General features: G+C 39.6%; 2 protein-coding genes across 8 annotated transcripts in view; one reads left to right on the top strand and one right to left on the bottom strand.

Moving 5' to 3' along the window:
- Nucleotides 1–20,385, top strand: part of ralgps2 (Ral GEF with PH domain and SH3 binding motif 2) — a 542,667-nt gene that overhangs the window by 244,515 nt on the left and 277,767 nt on the right. The window lies entirely within an intron of this gene.
- The window catches only part of LOC132402184 (angiopoietin-related protein 1-like), a 119,742-nt gene continuing 107,730 nt past the window's right edge, over nt 8,374–20,385 (bottom strand). Inside the window, exons 4-5 of the mRNA XM_059984876.1 lie at nt 18,293–18,563; nt 8,374–14,090 (exon numbers count right to left, since the gene is read on the bottom strand). Of these exons, the coding sequence (XP_059840859.1) occupies nt 13,906–14,090; nt 18,293–18,563 (456 nt within the window). The 3' untranslated portion in view covers nt 8,374–13,905. The remainder of the gene's footprint in view (nt 14,091–18,292; nt 18,564–20,385) is intronic.

A 20,385-nucleotide genomic window follows, 5' to 3' on the forward strand; every position in this document is an offset into this window, starting at 1 on the left:
AGAACGACAGTGTGGTAAGCCAGGATCTCGGTGTCCGACCATTGTGCTTCCGCCAGTGCTGTGTAGTCTATTCCTGAGGACGATATGCCTACTGAGTGGAGGCAGGGGCGAGACAGTGTGTCAGCCATGACGTTGTTCTTCCCTGCGATGTGGCGGACGTCCGTGGTGAATTCTGAAATAAAGGACAGGTGCCTCTGCTGCCGAGCCGACCATGGGTCCGATACCTTGGCCAGTACGAAGGTGAGGGGCTTGTGGTCCGTATGCACGGTGAACTCCCTTCCCTTGAGGAAGTACCGGAAATGCCGGACAGCCAGGTAGAGTGCTAGCAACTCTGTCGAAAGTGCTGTACTTCACCTCTGGTGGCCATAGGTGCCGACTGAAGAAAGTGAGTGGTTGCCACTGGTCCTTGACGAGCTGCTCCGGTGTCAGAAGCGTCGACTGTGAGTGCCGTGGGTACATTGACTCTCAGGTACATTGTCTTTGCCAGCGCCTCTTTGGCCTGCTTGAACACCTCCGTGGACTCCACGTCCCATGCCACTTCTTTGTCCTTGCCGGCCATCAGACTGAACAATGGTCTCATGATGCGTGCTGCCGCCAGCACGAACCGATGATAAAAGTTGACTATCCCTACAAACTCCTGCAGGCCCTTGACCGTGCTGGGCTTGGGGAACTGGCGAATGGCCTGGACGTTTTCTGGTAGGGGAACTGCGCCATGCCGGTTGACTCTGTGACCTAAGAGGTCGATCTCCGTCAGCCCGAACTGGTACTTGGCTGGATTGATTGCCAGTCCGTGGTCACTCAGACGTTGGCAGAGCTGGCGCAAGTGTGCCACGTGCTCTTGGTGTGAACTGCTGGCCACCAGAATATCGTCCAAGTAAATGGAAATGAAATCCAGGCCGTGTCCCACCAAGTACTCAGGAATTCAAACAAGCTGAACGGGGTGATGAGGGCTGTCTTGGGCACGTTGTCGGAATGCACTGGGATCTGATGGTATCCCCTGACCAAGTCGATTTTCGAGAAGATGGTCGCTCCATGTAGGTTTGCCGTGAAGTCCTGGATGTGGCAGTTGTGGCATCGTTGAGCCTTCTGTGGTTTCCACAGGGCCATCCTCCTACAGACTTGGGCATCATGTGCAGCGGAGATGCCCTCGGGCTGTCTGAGCGGCTTATGATTCCCATCTGTTTCATCTTACGGAACTCCTCCTTGGCGAGGTGGAGCTTGTCAAGTGGGAGCCTGCGAGCTCGGGCGTGCAGCGGCGGTCTTTGTGTGGGGATGTGGTGCTGCACACCGTGCTTGGGGACGGCAGTGGAGAACTGCAGGGTGACTATAGAGGGGAATTCCACCAACACCCTGGCAAATTCATTACCCGAGAGGGTTACGGAATCCAGGTGGAGGGCCGGTAGCTTGGCTTCCCTGAGCTGGAAAATCTGGAACGTCGAGGCATGGACCAAACGCCGGCCTTTTAGTTGACCAGGAGGCAGTTGGCTTGTAGGAAATCTGCCCCTAGTAGTGGCTGTGACACCGCTGCTAACGTGAAAGTCCAAGTGAAACGGCTGAACCTGAAATGCAGTGAAATAGTTTGCGGGCCATACGTCCGAATACTGGTGCCATTTGCAGCAGTGAGTTCGGGACCTGGGACTGCATTATGAGTGTCCATGTTCAAGGGGGCGAGTACGCTGACTTCGGCCCTGGTGCCTACCAGGAAGCGCCGCCTGAAGTGTTGGTCCCAGAGGTACAGGAGGCTGTCTTGGTGGCCAGCTGTCATAGCCATTAGTGACGGCTGGCCCTGGCGTTTCCCGGAAAAGCACTTGGTGGACAGCAGTGGCGCGCGCCTGAGCCCATTCTTTGGTGATAGAAACACCATTGTTCTGAACTTAACGCCTTTTTCCCCAGTGGGTCTGGACGGCTTTGGGGCACGCGATTGTGGCTAGGTCAGTGGAGGCTGCTCCACGTTGCTTGCTCTGCCAAAGGACATCTGCTTTAGCCGCAACCCTGCGTGGGTCACTGAAATCCTCACTCATGAGGAGGAGGCGAATGTGCTCTGGCATTTGCTCGAGGTACAACTGTTTAAATAAAAGGCACGGCTTATGGCCTCCATGAGCGCCAGCATATTGTTCATGAGTTCGAATGGCGAGCGGTCGCCCAGGCCGTCCATGTGTAGGAGCCGCGCGGAAGAGTCCGAAGGTACAGATCAGGAGCACCTTAAGGCTTAGTGTACCTGTCCTCTGTTGGTGGCTGGCAAAGGAAGTCGATGATCTGGCCTGCCATCTTCTGGTCGAGCGTGCTGACCACGTAGTAGTACTGCGTGGCGTCGGCTGTAATGTCTCTGATATTGAACTGGGCCTCAGCCTGCTCGAACTAAACACACGGCTGAGTGGCCCAGAAAGTCGGGAGCTTCAGCTGTGCGAGTTGCTCGAACATATGGCTGGTCGCTGAGTCGCCGGCTCCAGATGCCGTCTGGAACGGCAGGGTCACCAATATAGTTGCGCACAAAGTGCTACTAAAACACACGGAGGCAGAGAGAGCTGAACTCAGAATGCCTTTACCGATTAAAAATCGCATGCTTAATTCTCCCTTCCCATGGGCCCCTCTTACGTAATCATCTTTTCCTACTTTCTTTGCAAGACTCAACATTTCATGATTGGTATAGAAAGGGCATTATCTTTTCATGGATAATCATTCTGCAACTTTTCAACAACTGCCTGCAAAGTTTAATATACTTGATACCTTCAAATTAGACATTTCATTAACCCTTTATTATCAAATTTTCCTGAGATGCCGCAGAAAAACGTTGTGGACCTGTTTTCTTTGTATTAATCCATTGGGTAAAGACTTAATATCCTTTATTCGTGTTAAGTTAGTGACCTTGAGACGTGTCCCCTTTGATAAAAATTAGAACTACTTGGAAGCATGATTTAAATATTTCTTTATCTGATGCGGTTTGGGATTCAATTCTTAAGTCAGGTAATTCAACCTCTTTATAAGCTCGCCACTGTCTTTTACAGTTTAAGGTTGTACGTAGGGTTCACATGTCGAAAACTAAATTGTTGCTGTTTTATCCTGACATTAGTCCTGTTTGTGCGAAGTGTAACAGGGACGAGGCTTCTCTTATCCATATGTGCTGGGCTTATCCTAGTCTAGAGAAATTCTGGAGAGAAGTTTTTTCTTTATCTTTATCCTATATTCTTAATTGCCACTTAGAACCTAATCCTCTGATTGCCCTTTTTGGTACCTTGGGTGAGGCAGACATGCATTTGAGTCCGACTAAACGTCGAACATTATCTTTTGCCTCTCTTTTGGCTAGATGCTTAGTTCTCCTTATGTGGAGAGATGTTACCCCACCCACTCATGCTCAATGGCTTAATGATATTATGTCCTGTTTAGACCTTGAAAAAATTCATTATTTACTTCTCAATTCGGACATAAAATTTCAAAAGGTGTGGGGACATTTTCTTGAGTATTTTCATTACTCCTCTTCAGATTAAGTTTATTCTTTTTAATCCCTTACTTTCAGCTTTTTTTCTCTCTGTAAGTTTTATGGTTTCTTTTTGATGGAAATTACATTATAGTTTTGGTAGTAGGCATTATTCTTTTTTTATTTATATTTACAGCTGTGTGGGGTCAAACATGCCGATTAATTTTTTTTTACATATTGTATTGGTTGGCCTGGAGTGCCATAGTGGGAGGGTGGGGAGGATACTAACTTTATAGCAGTTCATTCTGGGTGCTGTGTCCTTATTGTTATGAATTATATAATTGATACACTTATTTTGCACTGTATTAATCTTCACTTTGTTGTTGGGTTTTTTGTTTATGGTTGGTTTGTAGAAATGCATAAAAATTAATTTTTAAAAAACTCCTTCATTGACTCCTGTCCAACAATTCAGTCTATCTTCATAGATTTCTCAGTATTGACAACAAAACGCATAAGCATTGACTGGACAGTGGCTTATCATGTACTACACCAAAACATAAACCAGACTGCTGTTTATCGATTACAGCTTGCGTTCAATGCCATCATCCCCTCAGAATTAATCATCATAAGCTTCTAAACCTGGACCTCTGTACTTCCCTGCATTTGGATCCTTGACTTCTCATCAGGAATGTATAGACTGTAGAGATAGATAATAACATCACACATCACACTGACAATCAACACAGGTGCACTTTGAATACTGTATGTGTACTTTGCCCACTGCTCTGCTGTGTGGCTAAACACAGCATCTATAAATTCACAGATCTCAGCACTATTGCTGGTAAAATCTTAGACAGCGATGAGGGGGCATGCAGGAGTGAGATCAGCCACAACCTTGCACTCAATGTCAGCAAGGAATTGATTGTGAACTTCATAAAGGGAAATTGGAAGAACACACACCAGCTCTTGTTGAGGTGTCAGTGGCAGAAAGGGTAAGCATCTTTAAGTTCCTGGGCATTAACATCTTGTGAGTCCATCCTGTGCAAAATGTATTGATGCAATCATGAAAAGGACAGATGTTTAAGGAGATTTGGTATGTCACAAAGTAGTATTAAAACTTTCTTTTGATGTATGGCAGAGTGCATGCTGATTGGTTGCATCACAGGCTGGATTGGAAACTCCAATGCAGAGGGATAGTAAGAGGCTACAGAATGTTGTAGACTCAGCAAGCTCTATCATAGGCACAACCGTCCCTATCATCAAGGATGTCAAGAGTTGGTGATTCAAGAAGGCAGCATCCATCATTGAAGATGTTCACCTTACAGGGCATGACTTTTTATTACTACCATCAGGGAGGAGGTACAGGAGCCCTAAAAACTCACACTTGATGACTCAGAAACACCTTTCTCTCCACCATCAGATTCTGAACAGTCCAGAACCTATGAATACCTCCTCATTATTCATTATTGCACTATTTATTTATTTCGTAATTTATAGAAATTTTATGTTTATACTGTACTGTTGCAAAACAATTTTCACATCATCTAATAAACCTGTTTCTAATTCTTACTTTAATATTGTGACAATGTCTGTGCTTTATGTTTAGATGTGGCTTATCAAATGGTTGCACATTTGTAGCATGTACCTATTTCAAAGTTTATTTCCTCTCTATTTAAGGGTCAATATTCTAAAAGCCTTAATATGCACTTTACCTATGTCATCATACTTTAAAGTCAAGGTCGTTTATTGTAATATGCAAAGGTGCAATGAAAAACTCACTTGCAGCAGCTTCATAGGCACATGGCATCAGATACAGAAGATTCACAAGAGGAACATAAATTAACAATTTTTTTGCAAGAAATAACAGAACAAAAATATAGCTAAACTCTAATGATTAGGGTGGTACCAATTGGTTCAAAAACCAAATAGTTAAAGGGAAGTTACTGTTCTTGAATATGGTGGAGTGGGACTTAAAGTCTTCTTAAGGTGGATCTAGATGGATGGGTGTTGCTTTCTTGAGGCAAGACCTTCTTGTAGATATTATCAATGTTGGGCAATGATGTGCCCATGATGTATTAGGCCAAATCCACTACTCTTTGCATCTTCTTGTATTCCTGCACATTCAAATTGGTATATCAGATCCTGACACAACCAGTCAGGATACTTTCAACTGTATCTATAGAAATTTGTTAGAGTGTTTGTGACAGGATGAACTTCTTTAACCTTTTTAACCTTTTAAGAAATTGAAAAAGCTTACAAGCCTTCCTTATGCTTAGATCTATGTGCTGAGCCCAGGACAGATTCTGATTCTGTGATAAGTTAGTGTACAGAAATTGATAGCTGCTGACTCTCCAGCACCAGTCCCCCAATGTACTGTGTTTGCCTTCTTTCTGCAGCAGCCTGATGTATGAGTTCCTGTTGTCCAGATTGTCTTAAGCAGAGTGCAGAGCCAGAGAAATGGCAATTGTTATTGATCTGTTGTGGTGGTAGGCTAATTGGAGCTGATTCATATTAACCCTGAAGCAGGAGTTGATTAGTGCCATAATTAATCTCAAGAAGCACTTCATTTAGGTTCATTTAAGCATGACAGGATGGTAATCATTGAGGCAGGTCACCATGCTTGGGCATCAGTACAAGAGATGGCTTTTAAAGCACAAGGGATGTTAAACTGCAGCTGAAATAAATTGAATCTGTCCATAAATAATTCAACCAATTGATCTGATTAGATCTTTAGTACTTGGCCACATATGACATCTGGACCAGACCTCTCTTGCTGATTCACCTTGCAGGATGCCTAGATGTCAGTCTTCCAATACTGAGTTTACATGGTCATCTGGAGATGTAGGGACTTGTGTGTTTACATATCAAGGCATGCAAAAAAAAAAGCTTTGAACTCAGCTGGTAGTAATAGGTCATTTCTACCTATGCTCACATATCATACTTCCAGGAATTGGTGGACAGTTATTCTTGTAGTTCTTCTGCATTTCTCAGTTCTACCAAAGTTGGGTTTAACCTTGTTTTGCTTACCTTCTATTCAAGTATATTACTTTTCACTTTCAAGCTGAATACAATTGCCAGTTTTCTGCCCACCTATTTTGACTAAGGTGTTGGGTATTTCTCCTCATGTTTCCTTAAGTGCATTGGTTACAAATAAAATCTTGGAGTTATAGAATCAAACTGTATGGAAACAAGCCCTTCAATGTAACTTGTCCTTTATGACTATTGACTATCTTTTAAAGAACTTGTCTTGTGATGTTTAAATACATTGAAGGCACTGCTGTATACACAAGTTATTATTGCAATATTCAGCTGGCCATACAGGATCTGTGGAGAAAGTAGCAAATGAAGTAATTTTTAAAGCATTTCTCCCTTTCACTGCAATTAACATTTCTGAATGTGCCTTTGTTTTTCTGAAGAATTGTGCACAGATACTTTCTCTGGCAGTTATATTTCCTCAGTTTATTGGGATTTTTCTGTTTTTCATTTTCTAGCTTTTCAACCGCTCTCGAACTGTTTTACCGTACAATCAATAATAATTGAGCATGATTTTGAGAAGAGGTATTTAAGGTTAAATGTTTGGCAGGCTGCATTACAATTTTCTAAATAAAATTGTAATACCTTGTGAAGAAAGCTTTTAATTATTGGTCAGACTGTGATCTTGGGAGAGTTTTGTAGAGTCAAATACTAGCTAGGCTTTTGTATAGACTAACTCAAAAATACCAAGTGTGACAGAACCAATATTATTATTTTCTTTTACATTTTTAAGATTACTCTCACTTGATTGATTTAGAAAATAATCCAGTGACAGTAATCTCACAACAGCAAATGAAAATACTCTAGGTATGTAATTTATGGACTGAGATCTGAGGAATATTAAAATAGTTGTTTTTTTTCCCATTCTTACATGGCACTGAATTAAGTGGAAGTTTGTTATAACTTCTTACAAAATTTTATGACATTTATTTGAGAGGAAGATTAAGTTTGTTCATCTTATTTCAGTTGAGGAAAATTATGTTAACATCTTGTACTTGATAATGATGTCTTTCGTTATTCCAAATTAAGTTTATTACTATTTCAAGGAGAATGAACAACAATATTTGTATGATGCACCTAATAAAGTAGCCACTGAGTGTATGTTCATGGTCTTCTGCTGTTGTAGCCCAACTTTTTCAAGGTTTGATGTGTTATGCATTCAAAGCTGCTTTTCTGCACACCACTGTTGTAACTCATAGTTTTTTGAGTTACTGTCAGCTTCCTGTCAGCTTGAACCAGTTTGGCCGTTCTCCTCTGACCTCTCTCATTAACAAGGTGTTTTTGCCCACAGAGCTACCAGTTGCTGGATATTTATTTTGTTTTTCATACTATTCTCTGTATTCTAGAGACTGTTGTCTGTGAAAATCTCAAGAGATATTCAAACCATCCTGTCTGCCATCTAAAATCATTACATGGTCAAAGTCAGTTAGAGCACATTTCTTCCCCACTCTGTTTAGCTTGAACAACTGAAAATCTTGACTATGTCTGCATGCTTTTATGCATTGAATGGCTGCAACATGATTGGCTGTTTAGATATTTGCATTAACAAGCAGGTATACAGATGTTCGTAATAAAGTGGCCATTGAGTATACAAGCAGAATGAGGTGGGTGATCAGAGAAGAGTAAACTAAATATGAAAATAAGTCACCAAAGAGAGCATCACAAAGATACCTTGTTGGAAAAAAAAAGGTTTAAACAAATGAACCTTTTCTCCAGCTTAGAGAATGGTTGGAAGTGCTTATTCTAAAACCTGGACTAGTTGCCATTTTGTTTTCAGGTTGCATATATGATTTGAGATTTTGCTCAGTAATCATTTTAATAGAAGTTTATTAAAAGTGAATACTCCTCAGTATTCAACAAAGTAGCATTAAAGGCAGAAATGGATCACTTATGTTCTCCTAACTTCTCTTTGCATCTACTTTTAAAGGTGATAATAAAATGCCAGTTAAGTGTATCACACAGGGTTGCCAAGGATGGATCATATACTTATCAATGCATCAATGAATTGATGAACTTGGTTGGATTTGGCTTTGGTCATTGTTATATTGTTCTTCCATTATTGACAGACCTGATTTCATTATTATTCAACCTCTTTGTGAAGGAATGTGATTAAGCTCAAGCACAGGACCTAGCTTGGAGAGAGCAGGAGTCATCAGAGCTTGGGGAGACTGAAATTTTTGTGGATCATATGTTTTAAGAGCTGTCTGTCAGATAGCAAGACAGAATTTAGGACTGTGTGAATACCTCTTGGAAGTGTACAGTGCATTCTAGTCTCAAACAAAAACTCTGTATTAGAATCAAAATCGGGTTTATTATCATCGGCATGTGTCGTGGAATTTGTTAACTTCGCAGCAGCAGTTCAATGCAATACATAATATAGAGGAAAATAAATAAGTAAATTACAGTATTGAATAGATATTGAATATTGAATAGATTAAAAATTGTGCAAAAACAGAAATAATACATATTAAAAAAGTGAGTTAGTGTCCACGGGTTCAATGTTCATTTAGGAATTGGATGGCAGAGGGGAAGAAGCTGTTTCTGAATCACTAAGTGTGTGCCGTCAGGCTTCTGTACCTCCTAACTTATGGTAACAATGAGAAAAAGGCATGCCCTGGGTGCTGGGGGTCCTTAATAATGGATGCTGCCTTTCTGAGACTCTGCTCCTTGAAGATATCCTAGGTACTTTGTAGGCCAGTACCCAAGATGGAGCCGGCTAAATTTACGACCCTCTGCAGGTACTTTCGGTCCTGTGCAATAGCTTCCTCCCTCCCATACAGACAGTGATGCAGTCTGTCAGAATGCTCGTCACAGTACATCTATAGAAGTTTTTGAGGATATTTGTTGACATACCAAATCTCTTCAAACTTGTAATGAAGTCTAGTTGCTGTCTTGGCTTCTTTATAGCTACATCGATATGTTGGGATATCAACATATCAGGTTGATAGGTTATGTCCCCAGAGATGTTTTGAGGCTGTTTTGAGTGAAAGAATGTCCTTGAAAGAATAAGAACAGAAACTGTTTGCATTGGAATTAAGAAGCAAGAAAGGTACTTTGTACTTTTGCTACCAAGAAGCATAATGAAGGGAAATTACAGCATTATTATATAGAGCATAGAACAGTACAATATTGGACAACCTATTTGGCCATGATTTTGTACTAATCTTGAAACCACTTTTACACTAAACTTCATTCTGTGTGTCATCCATACCTCTTTTTTTCCCTTCATATTCATGTGTCTATCTAAAAGCTGCTTAAACTCGTAATAAGCTGCCTGCTTCCACTATTAACCCTGGTAAACTATTCCAGGGATCTACCACCCTGTATTAAAAAAAACCTTGCCCCTCATATTGCCTTTAAACCCTTCTCCCTTGTTTCATGTCCCTTGCTGTTTGACACTTCTAGCCTGTTGGTAGGTGCTGGCTGTCTACCCTATCAATGTCACTCCTAATTTGAAATGCCTCTATCAGGTCTCCTCTCAGCCTCTGACATTCTAGCGAGAACAACCCAAGTTTTCCAAACTTTCATTATAATTCATATCCTCTAATTGAGACAGCACTCTAGTAAATCTCTTCTGCATTCTCTCCTAGCCTCTCCACAGCCTTCCTATAATGGGGCGACAAAAACTGCAAGCAATACTGCAATCATGGTGTGACTAAAGCTTTTGATAGCTGCAGCATGACTTCTGTACTCTTATATTCAACCCCCCTACCAATGAAGGCAATGAAAGATGTTACATTTAACAAGTTGTCTAATACTTATCACGTATTATCATTATATTCAAAGAATATAAAACTTTATTCTTTGACCTGATCTATGGGAGAAATTTACAAGAAGGGATTCGAGTTTGGGATATTTCAGATACAGTGTGAGATTAAAGAAACATAGAAAACCTACAGCACAGTACAAGCCCTTCGACCCACAAAGCTGTGCCAATCATGTCCTTACCTTAGAACTACCTAGGTTTACCCACAGCCCTCTATTTTTCTAAGCTCCATGTACCTATTCAAAAGTCTTTTAAAAGACCCTATTGTTTCTACCTCCACCGCCACCGCCGGCAGCCCATTCCACACACTCACCACTCTGCGTAAAAAAAAAAATTATCCCTGACATCTCTTCTGTACCTACTTACAAGCATCTTAAAACTATGCCCTCTTGTGCTAGCCATTTCAGCCCTGGTAAAAAGCCTCTGACTATCCACATGATCAATGCCTCTCATTATCTTGTACATCTCTATCAGGTCACCCCTCATCCTCAGTTGCTCCAAGGAGAAAAGGCCACATTCACTCAACTATTCTCATAAGGCATGCTCCCCAATCCAGGCAACATCCTTGTAAATCTCGTCTGCACCCTTTCTATGGTTTCCACATCCTTCCTGTAGTGAGGCGACCAGAATTGAGCACAATATTCCAAGTGGGGTCTGACCAGGGTCCTAAATAGCTGCAACATTACCCCTTGGCACTTAAACTCAATCCCACGGTTGATGAAGGCCAATGCACCATATGCCTTCTTAACCACAGAGTCAACCTGTGTAGCAGCTTTGAGTGTCCTATGGACTCAGATCCCAAGATCCCTCTGATCCTCCACACTGCCAGTGGTCTTACCATTAATGCTATATTCTGCCATCATATTTGACCTACCAAAATGCACCACCTCACATTTATCTGGATTGAACTCCATCTGTTACTTCTCAGCCCAGTTTTGCATCCTATCAATGTCCCACTGTAACCTCTGACAGCCCTCCACATTATCCACAACACCCCCAACCTTTGTGTCATCAGAAATTGTTTCCTTCAAAACAAGGAAGGTTGAGAAAGGATTTAACAGATGTCTGTAAGATTATGGTGGGCTTGAACTGGTTACATAGAAGAAAGATGTTCCTATCACAGCAAGCAGCATGGAGACAAACTGTGCAAAAGACATGAGGAAAATCGTTTTATGTAGAGAGAAAATGACTTGGAACACTACATTAGAGACAGAATTAATTAAAGGAATTGGAATGTCGAGGGTTGGAAATTCACAGAGTGATTCAAGCAAGGAATTTGGTGCAAGGTTTGCAATTTTGGAATTGATACCATGTTCAAGGATTTTGGAGGATAATGTGAAAAAAAAGAAATGATGTAATGAAAAATTAAGATATTAGCAAGTTTGAGTAAGAAATTGCAGTCTATCTAATATTTTATTAATGTCTTATACTCGCTTTTGGAATTTGAATCTCAGTAAGAAAACCAGACAATTTTACCGGAAACTTAAGATTGTATATTTACAAGTGTTCTCATTAATCTTGTATTAACATCTGATTTTTTTCCCCTTAATTGACATAGTTAAGCAACCATTTTTGACTAGAACCAATTCTTAAAATTCTACAACCCAGTTTTGTTAATATATTTCCTCCCCTATATTTGGTTGTATTGTACAATTTAACTGAATTTCATTGTCACCCTTGACAGATCTAAGTATGTTCTCCTTTAAATGATAATCTTTCATCATTTAAAATTGTATGGTATTTTTGAGAATTTACAAAGGGAACAGAGTCTTTCTAAAACAGCATGAGTTCCTCACAGGTTTCCTATTTTTCTGCCACCTACATCACAAGCATATCTTTTCATTAATTTTGTTTGTATCTTATTTAGCTTCCCCATAATTGTGTTTGCTAAGAACTCCAAGTTTCTTCTAATGATGGAGCTTTCACATTTTAAGTCATGTCTAGTGCATTTTTTTTTACTGGATTTATGAGTGATTATCTTATAATGTCTAGCTTGCATGCTACCACAAGTCAAAAAATTTGTGGATTTGAATATTTCACTAAATTTCAATCAATAATTTGTAATAAATAGACAAAAAGTCACTGGACATTAATTTGCATACAGCTACCCGACTGCAAATATGTAAGGATGGTTTGACTGAACTAACATGTTTTGACTAACTACAGATTAAATAAGTAGTGATATTTCATCAACGATTAATAGTTGAAATTTAACAAAGCTTAGTTCAGACAAATAAATAAATTGTTCATTGTAAAAGATTCTTTATTGTGCCTTCTTGTAACCCAGGTAAATAAATCTAATAGATGTATAATGTGATTTAGTGGAAATATTTTTGTGTGGTGTTAATATATAGCTGTTGTACATTCTTCAAGTGATACAAGTTTTGTCCTATAATACTTTGGGAATTTTGGTTCAGCTGTGTGAACAAACCAACAATAACATAACATAATTCATAAATTACCATATTGTTCAGTTATCAGCTATTATGGGGAAACCCTAGTATTACAAACAACCTGGTATTTTGGAAAACTTCTTATAAAAAGCAAACTTTTCATTGCAGGCCTCTCATGGGATATGGTCTCCACACCACAGCCCAGCTATGGAAAACAGTGATTAGTCACTAGGTGTTGATCAAGTACAAGTGCAATAAAATTATTTTCAAGAAATTACTCATTTTTAATGAGTAAGTATGTTACTTTATTCCTGAAGAGAGAGAGTTTATTCCTACCTTTCCTGATTAGATGTTCATGGTATTCTAATATACTGGTGTAATTTTCTAGTTCAGTGATGGTCATCATGAACACATTGTTTGTAGCATTTCAGGTGAATTGAGTATTTGGTAAAATTATGATAGTTTTCTCTGTAGTTCAACCATTTTATTTGTCTCTGGTTAATTATGGCCACCTGACTGCTTTCAGGATAAATAACACCTACAAGATTTCAATATATTTTCATTGTAAGGAAAAATTGCTGCTCCAACAAATACTCAAATATGATGTAAACATTTCTTCTTGTGAGTATTCTATATTTAACAATGGTCAGCATTTCAAATTGCAAAGTTTATAAGGTTACATGGGACATTGTTTTAAACCCTAGTTTAATTATTTTTCATCTAATTCAGAAGGATTAGCATTCATAATCTGTGGAGATAATTGTTCCCCAAAATTCTGTTGAAAATAACCTTTGTACATGAAAGGCATTGTGAAGTATATATTTCAACAATGCCTTTCATTGTTTTTAGCATTGCTAAAAATAGTGAGGATTCTGTAGATGTTATTGGAATAAAGTTGATGTGTTTGACAGCAGATTATTAAACAAGCGATAGTCTTTCAATAAAATATAGTATTAATATAATCTAAAGATTAGTTATAACATTGTGGTTTTATTGGATTACAAAGTAATCTGCTTAAATTCATGGCACATGTGTAATGCTGTCCTGTATCAGAAAAGTCGTATTTCCTCTATAGTGCAAATAGTTCATTGAACACAGATGCGCAATACACTTTAAAGATCCTTGCTTTTGTAGTATCTTATTAGGTAATAAATCCATTTATGTAGGTAACAAATTAAATGTTCTGTTAACATTGTAAAACAATGCTTTTTTAACAAAGCACCTATATTTGAAACAACCTATACTTTTATTTTTATTAAATGTATTCATTGGGGACATGTGACTTATTTACCAGTGTGTTATTCGGGTTTGACCATCATTACTACACTTTTAAGAGAGTAGGAGCCTCCCCGAAATTCAGCCCAGTAAATTCCATCCTGATACTTGCTGCGATAATGACCTCCACGATACCATACTCCATTCAAATTACAGTGAGCACAGGCATTGTACCACCAACCACCTTTATGGAAGTGGGCACAGTTACCTAAGGAAAGAATGGAAATTTAATTATATATGTTTTGGCATAAAGTCACTATTATTTATTTCAGACAATACAAACTTTGTGTTTGGTTTTATCACAATTTAACAAAAATTTGAAAAATTGGCATCCAAATGCATCAAAACTCTTGAAGTATTTAGGATTGAGCTGAACATTGCAGGAAGTAACATTTATGTCATGCAAGAGAAAATCTGCAGATGCTGGAAATCCAAGCAACACACACAAAATGCTGGAGGAACTCAGCAGGCCAGGCAGCATCTATGGAAAAGTGTATAGTTGATGTTTTAGCCCAAGACCCTCCATCATGTCCAGAAACTTGTTCACCTACACAAAACTGGGTTGTAGAACCAATTTAGAGTATTCTGTAGCATATGTACCTAACTTTCTGACTCCTCAAAACCTACCCAGGATTGACCCAGCACAAATCAGGAGTCTGATGAATAACTCTTCAGTTGCCTGGATGAAGGCAACTCTAATAATAAGAGGTCAGCACAATTTAGGCTTCATTAAACTATGCCTAAACCACACCTCCTTAATCTGTTTCAGTCATTACCATGTAAATACATAGGATTATGTAGCAATTTTATCAACTCTTAAAATAAAAATGCTTTCAATAGTCTTTCCAGACTGATTTCCCATGAACCATGTTGCAGTCATAAGATCCCCTGGTGGAACATGATGTTATTCCATATACTCTGAACCCAAATTGTACTTGCATATATGTTGTCATAGACTCCAGTGGTTTATCTATAACTTCTTCAGCAGTCCTTACCAAAAGGTCCATCTGGGAAATAGGTAAAACAAGTACAGAATATATTTCATTTATGCATTATGATGGTATTTTGTAATCACCTGGTTGAAGAGGAATTTTTGTATGAAACAAGTTATAAGATGTCATTTAATTGCACTTTTCTTAAAATGATTAAAAAATCCGCTGTTGCCTTTAAATGCAAGGCTCACCATTAAAAGGTACTGACTAACAACTGACTAAAAACCACAGCACTAGTAGTGAGGATCAAGAGGGTCAAAGGAGGCAGAGGAGCAGTTACAGGACTGCTTTGAGGTAGTGGAATAGACAATGTTTAGGGATTCTTCTTTGAATCTGAATGAATATGCTATGGTTGTTTTTCATTGACTTTTTCGAGACCTGTGTGGATAAGTATGTGCAATCAAGAACATATTGGACATATCCAAACCAAAAACCCTGGATGAACAAGGACATTCGTAGTCTGATGAGAGCTAGATCTGTGGTATTCTAGACCAGTGATCCAGGATTATACAATAAGTCCAGGCAAGACCTAAGGAAGGCTGTTTTAAGAATGAGAAAACAATACTGATTGAGGTTAGACAAAATCAGATGCATGTCAGTTCTGGTAGGGTTTGTAGGCCATTACTTCCTACAAAGTGAAAACTAACATGAATGGCTATGATACTTCACTCTTAGGTGAACTCAGTGCCTTTTATGCATGCTTGGAAAGGAAAAATAAAACTCCACCTGTGCAAACCCCTGCAGCACCTTATCTCTGTCTCTGAGTCCAACTTCAGAATGTCTTTCAAGTGGATGAACCCTCACAAGATGTCAGGCCCTGATGGTGTACCTGGAAGGGCTCTGAAAACCTGTGGCAACTAACTGGCAGGAGTGTTAAAGGACATCTTTAATATTCCACTGTGGCAGTCAGAAGTTCCTACCTGCTTCAAAAAGGAGACAGTTACACCAGTGCCCAAAAAGAGCAGGGTGACCTGCCTCAACAACAGTTACACTCACATCTACTGTGATGAAGTACTTTGAGAGGTTGGTCATGGCTCCTGCCCAAGCAAGGACCTGGATCCACTGCAATTTGCATATTGCCACAGTGGATGCAATCTCTCTTGGACTTGGATCACCTAGACAATAGTAATACCTACATGAGGCTGCTGTTTATTGATTATAGCTCAGCAGTGAGCACAATCATACCCTCAGTTTTAATCAACAAACTCCAAAACCTGGGCCTCTACCAACCTCTTCAACTGGATCCTTGTCCTCCTCATCAGGAGATCACATTCTGTGCAGATCAGAGGTAGCATCTCCTACTCGCTGACAACACTGGGACAACTAAAGGATGCGTGCTTAGCCCACTGCTGTACTCTCTACACCCATAATTGTGTGGTTTGGCACAGCTCAAATGTCATCTTTGAATTGGTCAATGGCAAAGTTATCATTGGCAGAATTTCAGGTGGTGATGTGAAGGTGGACAGGAGTGAGATAGATCATCTTGTTGAGTGGCGTTGCAACCAGAACCTTGCACTCACTGTCAGTTAGACCAAGGAACTGATTGTGGACTTCAGAAAGGGGAAGTGTGGGAACACATACCAGTCCTCATTGAGAGATCAGGAGTGGAAAGTATGAGCAATTTCAAGTTCCTGAGTGTCAATATCTCTGAAGATATATCCTGGCCCAACATATTGATGCAATTACAAAGAAGGCTTGATAGTGGCTATATTTCATTAGGAGTTTGAGAAGACATGATATGTCACCTAAGACATTTGCAAATTTCTACTGATGTACTGTGGAGAGCATTCTAACTGGTTAGATCACTTTCTGGTATGGAGGGAATCAAAAAAGCTGCAGAATGTTGTAAACTCAGCAAGTTCTATTATGGGCACTAACCTCCCCAGCATGAAGGACACCTTCAAAAGGTGATGCCTCAAAAAAGTGGCATCCATCATTAAGGACCCCTGTTACCCAGGACATGCCTTCTTCTCTTTGTTACCATCAAGAAGGTGGTTCACAGTAAAGAATGGCTTCTTCCCTTCTGTCATCAGATTTCTGAATGGACAATGAATCCATGAACACTACCTCCCTATCTTTTCTTCTCTTTTTGCACTACTTAATGTAATTTTTATAATTATTATATCCTGCTGTGTACTGCTGCCGCAAAGCAACAGATTTCATGACATATGCCAATGATATGTAATGCTCTTACAGCAATGTAAGTATTTCATTTTAGCAGTTCTGTAAGAGCAGTCTATTCTGCTTTCAGCTTGTTTGGCTGTCAGCTGAGATGAAAAGCTTGTTGTTCAGTTTAAGAATGTGGTGTCAGCCAATCAGAATGGTAGAATTGGGAGAAGTTTCTAAAGAATGCTAGGCAGAGAGGTCTTTGTTGGCAGGAGCTGAGAGAAGACAGGAGGGAAGATGGTGGAGGATGTTGTTCCTGTTGCACAAGGTGCTTTGTGCAGATGAAGAGGAAGGACCAATACCCTCGTGGGAGGGCCCATTTGTTCAAGATGAATTGCGAGTGACCTTCGGAAGGTAGTGTGTGCTTTCACGCAGACTGAGGGTCCAGCGCATGACTGTTTAGATATAATGGGCCCTTTTTATTTTATTTTTTTTTCTTTCTTTAATAACTAAAGTTAACATTCTTAAATATACTTCTGATTAATTGTATGCAATATATGATTTGTTATTTATTGCCATTGGGCTATTGCCAGGGGGCAGTAAATCACACAGCATTCTTACAAACCAGGGTCTGGGTGGGTAAGACATCCCAATCTCATGATTTGGCGAGACCAAAATCATATACACCCTAGACATACCAAGCCTGAGAAAGGTAGGTTTCTTGCCATGGAATCCAGTGGCTGTTAGCAAGGGGCTAACGAGCCAGATACACCCAGTAAAAAAGGGTTTCGGGTATTAAACCTGATAATAATTCTGACAATTTATAACAATTTAAATGCAATTTGGTCTGGTACTAGTGGTCAATTTCAATTGTATTAAACTTTGCTGCAGTAGTTTTGGACATTTATAATAAAGGTGTATCTTTTGTTCATTTCCAATCAGAGCAGTTTCCTGAGGTAACATTAACTCAGGCAGCAACTTCTGAATATAAGATGAGGCACTGTGATTGCTGTTGGAGTAGAAGCAACCACCTCCAGCATTTTTCTAGTGTTAGCAAACTCTCTGATTGTTTTCCAATTGCACTCCGTAATTTGGAATTGGAACTGAAATGGGGTCAGATTTCTCAGTACTTGGTATTCTGTCTTAATGCTTCAAATAAATCTATGTGAGATGAAGAAAAATTTGTGATAAACTCAGAAGTATTTTTATCATTAAGCCAATGTTATTATGGTTAACAAATAATAGTCAGTAATTTATGTTTTTATTTTTAATTGTCTTTCAAGCACCGTTGTGAATAATCACTTAACTGTACCTGAGTATGAATCTTTGTCTCTGTCGAGTGTTGTAAACTGTTTGCCATTGTGCCACGCTAAAGAGTCTCCTGCATTCCCTTGATAGCTGCCAATGCGTAACCTATAGTTATCATCTTCGTCCTCTGTTCTGAAGTCAGTGTACTCAGCATAGACTATCTTATCATTCCAGTCTTCCAGTTTAATGTATAGCTTGTAGTTTCCTTGTGCAGTGAGCCTGTAAATATTCTCTAATCCAAGCCAGTGCTCTCCATCGATGTTGCCAAATCCTCTCTGAAATCAGATAAATTCAATTAGAATATAATATCTGCAATGTTTTCAGATATTTTAATGACTTACTAATTTATTAACGGATTAAAATACTCAGTACATTCTCAATTTCAGAAGTGGTACATTGCATATATGATTAGTGTATTTAAAATTATTTTAGACATCACCATTACCAGGTCAAAGCCTTTTTTGCAGCTTTTATAAAATAAGTTCAAGGTGTAGTTATGAACATTGGTACAGTTACCTCTCTTTAGTTACAGCTTGGATAAACAACATTCTATTTTTGCCTACAGGTTAATTAAACAATAATTTTAAAAATTTGATCAGTAGAATTGTGAATGTCCATTTTTCACCCATGGCCAACATACTAACTGGGAGTGACATCATTCCACACACTATGATGGCAGTGTAATTCTACTACTGCCATCATAGAGAGCAATCTCACATCAGCCATTACTGTTTAGTTTGATGCAGCATCTTCTCATAGTATACAAAAACTACAATGAATTGTTAAATCAGCAGAAAAAGCCTTTGACTATGGTCTACCATCACTGCGTGTTGGCGTGTGGCCAAGTGGTTAAGGCATTCGTCTAGTGATCTGAAGGTTGCTAGTTCGAGCCTTGGCTGAGGCTGTGTGTGTGTCCTTGAGCGAGGCACTTAACCACACATTGCACTGCGATGACACCGGTGCCAAACTGTATGGGTCCCAGTACCCTTCCCTTGGAAAACATTGGTGGCGTGGAGAGGGGAGACTTGCAGCTTGGGCAACTGCCAGTCTTCCATAAAAAAACTTGCCCTGGAACCTTTCCAAGGCACAAATCAGAGGCCTACACTACGCACCATCACTGCAGGACTTGTATGGGCAGGAAAAAAACATTGCGGATACTACTCACCCAGCAAACTGCCTTTTCCAAAAGCTCCTTTCTAGAAAGTGCTTATAGGCTCTACTTGTATGTATCCAGAAAGATCGAGAAAAAAAGAGAAACGTGTCAGAAATGGACCAAGTGAATTTAAGGGCAGGGTGAAGTCAGATTCAAAGTTGATGAAATTGACAAGCTCAGCATGAGTGCATGAAGCAGCATTAATGTAGTCATCAATGTAGTAGAGAAAGAGTTGCGAAGCATTGCCAGGAAACATAGAACATAGAATAGTACAACACAGTACTGGTCTTCAGCTCACAATGTTGTGCCAAGCTTTTAACCTACTTTACGTTCAGTTTAATACTTCCCTCCTGTGTAGCCCTCCACTTTTATTTAATTCATATGCCTGTCCAAGGATCTCTTTAAATGTCCCTAATCTGCCTCTACCACCACTCCTTAGATCATGGACTGTTGCATTTAATGAAAAGGCAGCCATAACTGCTGCCTATGTAGTGCCCATGACTGCACCTGAGTTTGGAGAAAGTGGGAGGAGCCTAAAGAGAAATTGTTGAGTGTGAGGACTAGTTCAGCAAAGAGGAGATGGGTGCCAGTGGAAGAGAACTGGTCAGGTCTTGTTGTCGAGAAAGAAGTGGAGAGTTTCTTTACATATAAATGTATATCGCAAATAAAGTTGATCTTGATCATTGCTTAAACTTGTTTCTCCAAAATGATTACAAAATGTAAAAGAATCTGTACACTCTATAATGAACAAATCACACTGTTTTGTTGTGTGATATATTTAGTGGTACATCTGGTGAGGATGGTACAATAGTTTTGCTTCTGTGGTTGGATATCCTGGCAAAGTTTGCTTTCAGCATCATTCTATGAGAAACAAAAGGATAATCAGCAATTTGGAAGGTGTGAAACGGTATCACAGTTTATGCTAACATGTTGAGATGCAAATA

This window comes from Hypanus sabinus, chromosome 11, assembly GCF_030144855.1.
Source record: "Hypanus sabinus isolate sHypSab1 chromosome 11, sHypSab1.hap1, whole genome shotgun sequence".
Classification (NCBI taxonomy): domain Eukaryota; kingdom Metazoa; phylum Chordata; class Chondrichthyes; order Myliobatiformes; family Dasyatidae; genus Hypanus; species Hypanus sabinus.